We start from the raw sequence: 13,307 nt of genomic DNA on the forward strand, positions 1-13,307 counted from the left end.
CTGACATCAATGCCAGTCTATGTTTCTTGTTTACTACTGACATTCAATTTTGGGTGTATTATTTTAAATAAAAAATTTTATTTCGCACACACTGATTGTCCGAAAGGGGATTTTATCAGAAATGGCATGCATATAACAAGCTTATAACACAATTGTAATTCTCATCCATTATCAGAAATCGCAGTGCCTAGGGGGACATCTATAGCGTATTCAAATTTCTTACACTACCTAATGGGCGCTCTAATGCAACTGTGTCCTCTTGTTCGAGACTGCTGTACTGAAGTAACGAAAGTTACCACACGCCTAAACGCTCGGTAAGCAACCGCAAAAGCCGACAAACTAGAGTTTCGACACGTGAAGTTGTTTTTTTAAAGCTGTGCGTCAGAGAAAGCGCAAAAAGGAATTCCCGGGGATCTTTCGCTTCTTTCCTCACCAAGTGTATCCATAAGAAAGTAGATGCCGGCTAGCAAGTAAATTCTGCCATCGCCAATTTAAAGTTGATACGCGTTTTCAGGCTAGTCCTCCGGTTACTTTGCCAGCTGAGAAGTCGGCACTAATGTTCGATGCCCTATGCTTTTGAAGGCACAAAAAGCGCCCTTGATTACCAGTGCCTCTCACACACGCGTCGCTTTGCATACCTTATGTAGGAATGAAGAATAAATTTGATCGAAGAGTAAAAACCTATAAGAGGGGACGGACGCCCTTTAACTGAAAGCAAGGGGCATCAGACCTGTTTTGTTGTGGGAGACGTCAAGGTTAGGCAACCGGAGGCAAAAACAAACGAAAAAAAAAAAACAGGATTGACAAAGGGATTTTCCCTCTCCAGCAGCCGCATTCGTCTCGCCTGGAAGCTTCTGAATAGTTGAGAGAGGTGGAACCGTATCACTCAGTTTGGCACCTGCGCAGCACTCCGTCACACCATCATGGAGTCGGCACGCTCTTCTCTACACTTGCCGCTGCTCGTCTCCTGGCTCGTCACGTGTGGATCTCGGACGTATGCGACCGACGTTTCGAACGACGCCCGCTCCCCTGTTGTCCGCATCAGCGATGGACTCGTCGCCGGCCGGCGTGACATTGTCAGCGGTGTTCCGGTGCAGGCTTTCCTCGGAATACCTTACGCGCAGCCTCCGGTGGGAGAGCTGCGTTTCGAGAAACCACGGCCTCCGATTCCGTGGAACGGAACGTACGACGCCTCGAGAACGCCCAACCCGTGCATGCAGATCGACTTTCCTTTCATAAAGGAGGCCAAAATCGAGTACTCGCACTCTTCGGAGGATTGCCTATACATGAACGTTTGGAGGCCCGCTACGGCGTGTGCTTCAGACGGCAAGTGCGAGGCCAATTTGCCCGTGCTGGTTTTCTTCCACGGAGGTGGCTTTCAGTGGGGCGACTCGTCGCTGTTCGTTCACGATCTGTCCAACTTTGTTGCTCTCTCCAACGTGATTGGTGTCGGCTTCAATTACAGGGTGAGCATTTTCGGTTTCCTAACGGCGGGTTCCAAGGAGTTCCCCGGAAACTGGGGCCTCTGGGATCAGCACCTAGCGCTTCAGTGGGTGCAGAAGAACATCGCCGCTTTCGGAGGTAATCCGAACGAAGTGACACTGGCAGGTCAAAGCGCAGGGGCCATCTCCGTTGCTCTGCACTCAATTTCACCGAAGGGAAAGGGCCTTTTCAAAAGGATGCTTTTGCAAAGCGGGGCCACGGCGTCGATGATAGTTGGAGAGCCATACAAAGGCACGGGAAAATTCTTAGCAGTGGCGGCAGCCGCGGGCTGCTACGATGAAAAACGAAGCCTCCAAGAGCAGTTGAAAGAATCTGTGGCTTGCCTTAAGAAAGCTGACGGCCATGCCATCTACGAGTGGCTCGCGAAAGAGAAACCTCAAGACCAGATATTCCCTCCCGTGAACGGCGACGACTATCTGCCGGTTGACCCTCTCCTCGAAAACGCGGCTGACGAAATAGCTGCGCAAGAGGTTTTCTTGGGGACGGTTGCTAACGAAGGCACGGTGTTTGCTTACCACATCGGCAAAGTTTCAGCTGTTGCTGAAGGCGCCTTTTCGTTCGTGGATGACTACAGGTTCGTCGTTACGTTGGTCATTAGTACGCTTTTCAACATACCGGTCTCAACAGCGAGGGGAATCATCAAGGACTACTTTGGTGATTACGACAAGCACCACACCAAAGATCAAGTTCTGACGATTTTCGGTGACATCATCGGGGACGGCGGCTTTTACTGCCCCGTCGTATTCTTTGCTGAAAAGGCATCGAAGCAGGGCATCAAGACGTATAGGTATCAATACGCGCACAAGTCTTCGTTCAACGTATGGCCCGACTGGGTCGGCGTCTTCCATACTGAAGACCTGTTTTTCACCACAGGAGCACTACCTTTTCTCACCCAGGAAGAGAAGCATCGACCATCGCTGTGGCACACGCTGAAAGACGAGCTGAACGTGACGCATTACACCAAAGATGAGGAGATGTTCATGAAAGAACTCGTTTCTACGATTGCTGCCTACGTGCAAAATGGGTGAGGGCTTTGTTACACTTGTTTAGTTTACTAGGGCGTTGACATTTATATAGCACAAAAATGCACAAGTCAGGGCGAATTAAGAATAATTATCTTTAAAGGAACACTTACAGCGTCATTTATACATTGAAACGGTGTTCTAAATTTTAAAGACTCTTTTCCAGCAGATTTAGAGAGCAACCTTGAGTTCACATTCATTTTTGAAACACTGCATGCTGCATGGCAGCGTGAAACAATAACCTTATTTCTGTACTTTATACTGCAGCATATTTAGTGGGGTTAACATGTCATACAGGATGACTGCCACTTTGGCATGTCGGAATAAGTTCATGTTTGAAACAAGCGCCAAGAACTACAAACACCGAGAAAGCGCTTTTCCTGTGTCCTTTCTGAGTTTTCGTAGTTTTTTGGTGCTTGTTTTATCATGAACAAGTCGCAGTTCGATGTTAGATCTCCAGTGAGAGACCTACGCAGGCCCAGGTGAGGTGTCTTAGCTCGGCTCAAAATAAACACTGACAGTCCATTGGCGATATTGGGCGATGTGACCTGGTGACTTTTTCCAGATTATATATATTTAATGTGTAGCGTTTTAGATATTCCTGCTCGAAAAACAAGAAGGAAAGAAAACGTCCTCGCAACGTACGGTAGCCTAATTGTGCGGTTTCTAGTGCTTTAGGAGCGGTAGACCGGCTCGCGTGAAAACAATACAATTTAACGTTCGCCATACAGGAGTTCACGCGTGTTTATACAAGTAGGATAAACATGGAAAACAAAGAGCGATATACAGTCTTAGTCTATTCACTGATACATTGACCTCGACCCCTTGCTGACGGAATCCGCAATCGTGGCCGAGAACTGTCCCCTTCTTCAAATGAATGATCAATTCATTATTATATTTTTCGATCTCAAGTACATATTTGTAAACACGGCTGTTAGAAAAAAAATTGTTCGTTTTAGTAACTCACATTACAAACTTAGCGAAAAAGAAGAGAGAGAGAGATATGGAAAAAAAAAAGACAGGGAAGTTAACCAGGTTGTACCCGGTTTGCTACCCTACACGGGGAAAGAGGGAATAGCGAGGAAAAGAATAGAGGAGAGAAAAAGGAAAGTACCTAATTACGCAGTCTATCAACTTGACCAGTTAGTTGGGAGCCTTGGGGCTCGTCGCAAGGTATAACGCACACAACCTTGTGGTTTGGTACGAAGAACTTAATTTAGGGATCCTGAGAAATGCCCCCCCCCACCCCCCTCTAGGGCAACACTACGGGCCGCTCCCACGTGGGGACAGTTAGATCTAGTGTAACTACTGCTTCGCAGGTTCTCTGGGCAGGCCAAACTTGATTACATATTTGAATTCCTTTACAATCGACTGTACGGAGCGTGACAGGGCGCACGTTTGGCTTCGTTACTCCGATAGCGAAATGCTTCGTGCGTCTTCGTTGATCTTCTAATTCTGTACGCATAAGCTGCACATACCACTACGCCTGATCGGATTGAATGTGGCGGTTCATTTGGCATCATTACAACCGTCAACAACAAACCCAGCATGGGCCTCTGGAGATGTCCAATGCACTTTTAACGCAGCTCGTGCGTGGTATAGTGAAGCCCAGACCGTAAAAGCCTTGTTCTATTCGACTGTCCTGAATAACCCGCGCCCCTTCATCATGTCTTGTTGTGGCACTGAAGACAGCTACTCGCTTACCACACTGACTGTCTCAGTTTGGTTTCTCGTAGGGACGAAGCGGGGTCATCAGATCGAGGCCTCAGGCGTGCGAGAAAAGAAAAACAATCAAGCATAAAAATGCGTCTTTGTCACAACAACTGCAAATAACTCAAGTACTCTTTAACCTGAAAATTGTACTGAAATCATAAAATGAAATATTTGACGGATTCAAGTGCACTTTAGTCCAAGTTGTTGTTCTAAATGAAACAAAAGAGAAGTGTTTTGGTGCTTCGCATATATCAGCTGTACTTTCCTTATATTTTTTCTAAATAACCTATAAATGAAGTAGATGAAGTGTGTCTTCGGGAAAAATGAATGAAAACCAAGGAAACTGGATTGCATATTACGAAACAACGGAGAGAGAATGGCGCATTGCAGTATGTGGAGCCGTGTCCGTAAGTTAATGCGACTTACTGCGCAGCAATATCTCTTTGCAGGAAACCAACCATACCGGGGTCACACGCAGAGTGGCCTTTGTACAACACGGGTGCACAGCAATACGTGCGCCTTCGGCCGCACAACTACACAATAGAGACTGAGGAGCGGCAGGCATTTTGTGAGCTGTGGAGGCCGATTCTGCTGAAACGGTGAGTTGTGCCATCGAGCATCTCATGATATCAAAGAAAGTACGTCCCTTGTGAACCCTTGCGAATGGCAGCATTGCTAAATGCATGTCCAATACGTCCATCGCAGTTCATTAAGGTGAAAGTCTCGGGATGTCTCATCGAACGTGAGAATCGACCGTCGGCGTCCTGCGTTGGCGGTGCCAACACATGTGATGTGAAAAATTATTGATAAATAATTATGTCACTATGCCTAATCATGACGTGACTTCACGTGATGACGCCATCACATGACACTGTCACTGGGTTAATGATGGTCCAATCGTGGATGAAGTGCACAATAAGGTGAAATGTACAAATCTTGCAATGCATTCCAATGCCCTAAGAAGCCATGTTAAGGACTTAAAGTTTTCGAAAGGGAGAGTGATAGGACCAATACATCGACCGAGAAGATAAAAAAAAAACGATGCATTCGTCTTATAGTCGTCATGCTTTTCAGCTCAATGCGACGAATCTTAGTTTTAAACTATTCAGAATTTTCAGGTACATGCATTTCATAAAAAAGAACATACATGACTATAGGGATCTGAAATGAGAACGGGTTGCTAAAACGTATACGAAGCTAATGCCAAAAGCGATAAAGATTCCGTGAGTGGAAATATATCGCAGTACATATGGACGTTACAGAGGGCTCAGACAATGGCTTTGTGTACTTCGTGGCGTATATTTTATTTGCTTGTATTTAATAAGCGCTGCTTTTTCTAAAACAAAGGACTCTTCTTATATTTTGTTCAGAACACAATAAATTCGTTTATACATGTTGATAGAGCCCGTGTGGGGAAGCACGACGCTTCACAGTTAATTTAGCTGTCGTCCTTTCAACATGCCCGTTAAAGCAGCGGGTACGTAATGTTTCAATGTGCGAGAGCTGATTCCCCCATACCCCACACAATTTCTATTCAAATGTATGAAAAGCAAAAAAGCTGGAAAAGCTTCTGAGGAAGTAAACATGGTCACAGTAGCTAATTGTCTTCAGAGTTCTTGACAGCCGATTTTTAAAGCAGCTCTTCACGATCTACCAGGATCTCAATTCCCCAGTAAAGTTCTTCGACACCACGGGAAATGGTTCAAGGGCCCTTCTAAATCTGTAGACGACGTACTGTTGGAATCCGCATCGCTTCATGCGGTGGCCGTGACACAGAACCAAACCCTCGCCCTTCTCTCACATCGAGAGGTCGAAACAAAGCAGACGTAGCGAAGAGGGTTCTTACAATTAGCCAACGAGCGTTATGACCTTGGCTATTTATATTGCGCCACGTGTTTATACGTTCCCGTATCGATACCTGAGGGCAGAGGATCAAGTTTATAATAGACTGCAACTCAGCCCGACACGTGGCTGCACCGAGACGCTGTTTACGTACAGGCATCCGCATAATGGCGCCGTAGCAAGGGATTTCCCCCATGATTACTTTTGCCTCGGACAAGTCTTACCAGAAAGCAAGGCAGCTGCCACCTCGCTCGTATATAGAAGCGTCGGTTATAGAAGCTGATACCCGATGCTACATACGCGCATCTTTATGAACTAGCAGAGAACGCGGGTGCATACAAGGAAAGAGATACAAGGTAGGCGCTCTGCGTGTATCTTTCCCGTGCATGTACTTTTGCGGCCACTCAACGGGGTGCGCCTGGAACTGGCAGTCCACAACGTACGTAGATGGTAGATATGATCGCGTGATTAGGCGGTTTTGATTGCCTTGCTGATCCCTGAGGCAGACGAAGATGTCTAAACAGGTTGGGCATAACCAGCGGCTGCAGCAGCAACGAACATTTGCGTGAAGGACGAGTCACGAGATGTGTACCGAGTGTTGTGATGAACAGAAAAAAATAAATTACTTCAGGGAACTCATAGTGCGGCTGCATAAATAACGACAGCCATTAGTCACCAGAGGGAGCTTGACTTTCAGTTTATGCTCACATATATTTAAATTAGGGATGTTTCAACGTAAGGTCCACAATATAACGTCCATGTATAATAGCGTGAAATCTTGTTTCTGCTGACGCAGAACATCTCCACTCTGAATGAACCATATGCTACCAGATGATAGAAATAACTAAAAAAATGGTATCGTTTTGATTTGCCATTGTTTATTACTGGTGTACATGAAACCCGCAAAACTAAATGAAGTTGCATATGGCACAAATAAACTATTTCGCATCTATAATCTTTCATGTATCAAACATCAGTTGCCTCTTGCACTGATTTGAAGTTCAAAAGCAAGTCCCATTCTGATCTCAATATAGGCCGAAATCACCGTTTTATAAAAACCGGGCATGATCGATGACCGCTATGGCGAATCGGCTAATGCTTATTTCATGGAATGACTTGCATTGCGAGAGAGAACGAAGAGAGTGAGAGAAGGAAGGAAAAGCGCGTAAGTAAGTTCGACTTTTCGGTTTGCTACCGTGTATTTAGAAAAAAATTGATGTTGTAGAATAGGTTAACAGAGCAATACCTTCTCATTTCAAGTGTCACGTTTATGGGCAAGTTTAGGCGCAAATTGCATGAATTGCTTTAACGAGCTGATGCTCCACAGTCTCCGATGCTGTTTCGAAGTGTCAGGTGATATGTTACCAGAAAGCAAAATGTGCTAAAACGTTCTTTCTAAGTGCCAATAACAGTAGCCGCCGCTATATCTTTTGTTGAGTCTATCAAGTAAACGATTACTTATTTCCCGCAGAACATCCCGTGAGCATTTGCGCGACGTGCCCCCCCCCCCCCCTTCCATTGAATAAAATAAAGAAACCAAGAAAACTGTTAAGGGCGGTGGGGACTCAGCCAGTCTTTCATTCCAACATTTTACATTGACAGCTACTAGGTATTTACAAAGCTTTACTGTTGCGTTGCTTTCCGAAAAGCCCTAAATTATTTTTGTGTCTACACTACAGACGCATTTAGTAAATCGTCATGTTATGCTGCATCTTCCAATACTAACAGCAAGAGTTGTCATAATGATTAAGTGAGAACGTTTGTTCTTCTGCAATGATTGAACGCCTGAAGGAGACAGCGGGATAGTTGCTGGAGGTTACGAGGTGTAACATTTTAACTATGAAGAGAACGATATCAGTAACGACAATAACAAATTTTGCAAAGACACGTTACCGGACTTGTCGGTTTGGGTCAATTAAACAGAACTTCGCATATATATTAGTTATGACAAGTTCTAATGACTTATGAGATCCTTTAATTCTTACCAATGGAGAGAGAAATGCAGTTTAGGAACAACACCTCGCATAGTTCAGGTCACCTTCTGATGAAGCCTCCAGAATAAGAATGAAGTTCCGTGTGCGTATTCTATCCCACATGGTTCTCAAGAGCGCGGTTTTTCAATGCGGTAAAGAGTGAAGAAACACATTTGCAGAAGGACACTGTGAGCGAGAGATGTGAAGGGGTTGTGACAAATGGTTTCGCAAGAGTCACCGGGCAAACTCATCACAAGGCAACTGCTCCACCCAAAAGTCAAGATACATTCACACTGCTATGCCTTTCCTCGCTGTTTCAGTATCGTTTCGTCCCCTGTGTGATCTAATATTAGGTCGGCAAAAACATTTCGAGCTCAATCAGACTCACGCACTATACCCGCCCCTTATGATTCACCCGAGCTCACACTCACCGATGTTTTCCTCAATCGGATTCACTCACACCGAGACTCACTAAAACTTTCCTTAATCGAACTCAGTTGAACTCAGACTCGCCAAAATATTTTTCACTTGAACTCACTCAGACTCAGACTCACGACTTCATCTGTGTCTGGGAGATTCTGAGTGAGGCGACTCATGCGTGCGTTTTGCCCAAGATGTCAATGCTTTTTAACACCCATATTTCGCATAATCGGTGCTATACCTGGCACTTTTGATCTCGTATCTTTAAATACGAGCTATCAGACGTTGGAATCTCTCTAAAACATTTCTATAGAAAGTGAAGACTCTCATGAGATCTTCTTAAGCAGACCTTCGTTTGAAAGAAAATTGGGTGCAGTGCGAAGAAACCTCTCTCATCTGTAACTCACGAATCTGTTCAATTAAAATTTACTGGCATATGAACGCTACTGTATCAATGTGTCAAGCGATATAATTAATATAAACATAAGCCGACATATGGCTTATAACATCACCGAAGTTGAGTAGATAGGACGAGAGGTTAGTGAAACAATGTGCAGCTCACTCGGGCTCAAACTCTCCAAATCTTGCCTGAATTCATTGAGACTCAGACTCACGGCTCAATTTGAGTCTGGGTGAATAAGAAAGAGTCCACTCATGAATGAGTTAATCATGAATGAGTTTATGCTGTCATATCTTTGCTAGAACACAATACGGAACAAAAAAATATGTTCTGATCATTTGAGGTATTGCTGCTCTTGTTGACAGGGCTTAATTTTGCTCTTCTTTTTTTGTTTTAGGAGTCCCAGATCTACAACAGGGGGGCGCAAAGAAGAGGCAACAAGGTCCGGGAGAGCTCCTTCCGCATCGTTGCCGCACCCCAATACAAACGATCTTGAAAGTAATTACATCTCAAAGGCACCCAAGCACTCAGACGCATACAACACAGCCATCTTACTCGCAGTGCCAGTTTTTTACGTTTTACATTAAGAGAACTCTGCTATCTGACATTTCGCCATGCAGGAGGCATTTTTACTCCTGTAATGTGAAAGTACCTCGGATTTGGGCACGGCAGCATGGGAATTTCAGTTCCCTCCAGTCTCGACTTTTTGCATTTCACTGACGTAAAAGTGCTTCAGAAATCTTGCCTCAGTTAATTAATGCTCGTACATTAACACGGAGGCGTCAGTGGACTCGTGGCATTTCAGTTGGTCGATTGAAACGGCCTGCACTTTCCGATTGCCAATTACTTCCCTTGCAGTCACGTGGTTCTTTCGCGGAGATGATACCGAATTCCACAGTCAGTGTTCACCAGAGTGGTAAAATCTGCTTTTACAGTACGCTTGTAGTGTTAGGTCTCACCTTTTCACCACCATGTTCATTTATACGTGACGCTAACTTACTTGCCGATCCTAAGAGAAGTATCAGGAGAATATATTGTAGCCACTACATGCTCAACATTCAGCTAGGGCGTTTAATAGGTATCTGAAATTTATACTTCAACATATAGACATAAAACGTATAGAAATAATGTTTGATGGACTATAGGTGTGACATTATGTGAAGTACAGCGCAAAAAGAACAGATAAGTGGTCCGAAGTATGTTCGAATCGTAAAAGCGGGAGCTGCAGATATATGTGACAATAAGATAACGATACCTTCTCAACCATCCTGGTAGCCCGTAATACGAGATATTACAGATATTCATACATAGTGGGTACAAGTGAAAGTCATGATGTTGTGGGAGGATGAACATTGAATTCAGTAGCATGATGAGCTTCGGACTTGCATCCTGACTGAGAGTCTGTTTTGTGAATTAATTTGGATTGAACTGCGCTTCCATTTCTGTTTGCGAGTTAACTAATTCCTATTTTCTGTTGCAACAAATACGCTTCACTCATATTGTTCACAGTTTACTCCTACCTGATTTTTTAAATTTTACTTTTAGCCTTTTTCCGGATGAAAGCGTAACAAACCTATAAAGGCATTATCGACAACGTGCAGTGACGTTTATTGTCAGATGTGAAACCAGGTTTACACGAGAAAGCTTAAAATTTTAAATGCTCGTGGTATTTTGTACATGACCAATTTTTACAGCAGTTCTTTCTACATAGTCTATAGTACTGAAAGCTTTCATCCGCCTCCATATGATTTGGTTACTGTTCGCAGCACTAAGAAGTACTAACGCCTACATTTTTAGTGTTCCTTCGCATGAACCAAAACGGGCTAGTCTTTCTGTAAATTATTGTGCACTATAGTCGAAGCATCACACCAAGAAATAGCTTAAGAGTTAGGGGAACGTTTTGATGTATGAAAATTTCAGAAACACCGAGAAGGACGTGAACAGAATTTGACTAGAGCAGAGTTGATTAGTGGTCTGTCTAGATCGATACTGCAGCTGCGTGCAACTTTCTAGTCCTTTTCACATTTTTATAATAAAGCAGCAAGAATATCACATGTGCTTCCAATTCATCTTGTAATAAAGAAACCATGCTATTACCATCTAAAATAGGCTATATTTCATCATAGTCGTCACGTACCTTCTCAATGAGAAATGACAATAGTGATACCAACTGTTTCCACCAGAAAAGTTTAGGCAAAAAAGGAAGGTAAGTGAACACCTTGTTGGTTCATTATTTCTGACACAATTTTACAATGACCGGCTGTGGTATAAACCCCATTTAAACAACAGAGAAATAGCATAAAACAAATCTCATCAATATCAAGTCAAGACTTTGGTGGGGAAAAAATGTAGGACACTTATGAAGGTGCCATCACGTGATCATAACGCCGAGTATAGGGAATTAAACGGCCGTAATAAGCGCCACAGAGCAGCACTTTTATTATCGCAGCGAGTAACGTTGTGCGCACCTAATTTCCAGCAGCAGAACGGCACGTGCACTTTCGCTTTAAAAGCCTCCACAAGGCTGTGCTCTGTTCCAGTAAACATCGCTCCACCGCGCACACGAGCCATTCTTCGTCAGTTTTGTTTTTCCCTGTGCTGTCAAAATTGTTGACTACTGATACTGTTTCTGGATATTTGCGCAATTTTCAAGAGGTATACGTTGTCAAGAAAATCACCCCCCTGCATGCACCGTTATCAACAGTTAGCCTTAGCGAAGAGAATGGCAATTTCGCCAAGGACAGTGTTTCGATGTCTCTATCCGTCTAGTTGCTGGACAAATCTGCATAAACAAACAATGGCTGCGAGCTGATATTGACTCTTTATAAAGGCAGAAAAAAGAGATAACAGTCTGGCATTTCGATTGACAGTTTTTCTTATCTGCTCAAAACAAAAATTCAGAAGCTTCCGTAAAAAACGTTAAACAAGTTTCAAACTATTGTGACACTACTGCGTCCTTCCGAAACGGTAGTAAAAACACTTTTCTGGGGCTTACATAAACTTACGATGAGACAGGAGCCACTTAGCGTTGAACTAATTGTGGCAGCTGTTGTGGGATAAATATTTTCAACAGAAGAAAAAAAAAACTAGACATATATGTGTCCCGTTGATACACAATGTGTTAATAATTAACCCATATTCTCCCTCTCTTAGTACAAAAACAAGCATGACAAACTCAGACGCTTCTTCAAAGGCTTCAATTTACGCGAATTAGTTGTGCATATACGGGAAAACTCACATGATTGCGACCCATAGAAGCATTAGCTGCAGAATTAGGGTGCCATAAACGACAAAAAATAGCATGCGCAGTTTTACACAGTACAAACTTTCAATAATATTTTTTTGCAGGATAAATTTCTTGATTCCTACAAAGGATCAGTTCTTTTACCGGTCGCGGTAAACAGGTCCTTTTACCACCACGTGGCCAGGTACCCATGGCCTCCGCGATTAGCTTCCGCTACGCGTTGAAGGAGCTAGCCGTGAAGGCCGCGAGCCACTGCATTTGTAATTCTACAACTCGTCGGCAAGCGACACTAGGCCCTCAGTTAACAACGTTCATTTGGTTTATGGTGCCACGCATGAGCATCGGATGATACATATACGTCTAGCGAATGTGGTGCCACTGCTCCGCTCTGTCCAAACGAATGCGTATCTACACGCATTAAGTTAGACAAGATTATATTAAAAAGCGTGAAACGTCTTGACACTAATATAGAGACAATAGCGTACACCTGTGAAAGCCCGCGTGAAAAAAAAAGTGTTCAATCACTTCATTTGCCATGAAAGACTTCAAAAGTGACTTACGTTTATTTTTAACATGAATGTGTTTTAAGCCGTGGACGACCGAGGTTCCGCTGATGTATTCGTGTCCCGGCCATGGCATTTTCAAATGTACACGAAAGATGAAGAAAGTACAATCAAAATTCCGTTGTCGGACCTAGTACTTCTGGCGTCGCAGCGCGTGGGGCCAAGCGACTCAGCCACAAAGCGTGCGTTCTTAGCGTGTAATAACGGCGAGCTATTTATTTTAAAATAATTCTGAAAATTTCTAGTTCTTCCTATACACTGTCAATTCCAGAGGGATGAACGCGGATAACAGGTGGACAACGTGAGACAGCGATTTAGTAGAAAAAAAAATGACTCTACAAGCACACGTTTTGTACTATACAAACACATGGACACTTTACTTCCATAAGGACAAATAAAAAAAGAAAAGATGTAATGACGTGTTAAATTGGTGAGGTTATCACATCACTTGCTGGAAGGTAATGAGAGTGACAGCCTATTTCATTCTGTGATTAGAAGCAGAAAAACAAAAATGTGGAAGAATCCGTGTAAAATATGTAAGAGATAATGATACAGGAGTGTTTATGGCGGCTATAGTTCAGGCTGCGCATAGGTTTTTGTAGCGGGACTTGTTTATGTATAGGTGAA

The 13,307-nt window shown here is 43.6% G+C and overlaps 1 protein-coding gene across 1 annotated transcript in view; it reads left to right on the forward strand.

Annotated features, from left to right (window-relative positions):
• Window positions 1–826: 826 nt before the first annotated feature.
• The window catches only part of LOC119171572 (uncharacterized), a 47,137-nt gene continuing 34,656 nt past the window's right edge, over window positions 827–13,307 (forward strand). Inside the window, exons 1-3 of the mRNA XM_075891902.1 lie at window positions 827–2,527; window positions 4,688–4,837; window positions 9,271–9,457. Of these exons, the coding sequence (XP_075748017.1) occupies window positions 924–2,527; window positions 4,688–4,837; window positions 9,271–9,457 (1,941 nt within the window). The 5' untranslated portion in view covers window positions 827–923. The remainder of the gene's footprint in view (window positions 2,528–4,687; window positions 4,838–9,270; window positions 9,458–13,307) is intronic.

The sequence above is a fragment of the Rhipicephalus microplus genome, chromosome 4 (genome assembly GCF_043290135.1).
Source record: "Rhipicephalus microplus isolate Deutch F79 chromosome 4, USDA_Rmic, whole genome shotgun sequence".
NCBI lineage: Eukaryota > Metazoa > Arthropoda > Arachnida > Ixodida > Ixodidae > Rhipicephalus > Rhipicephalus microplus.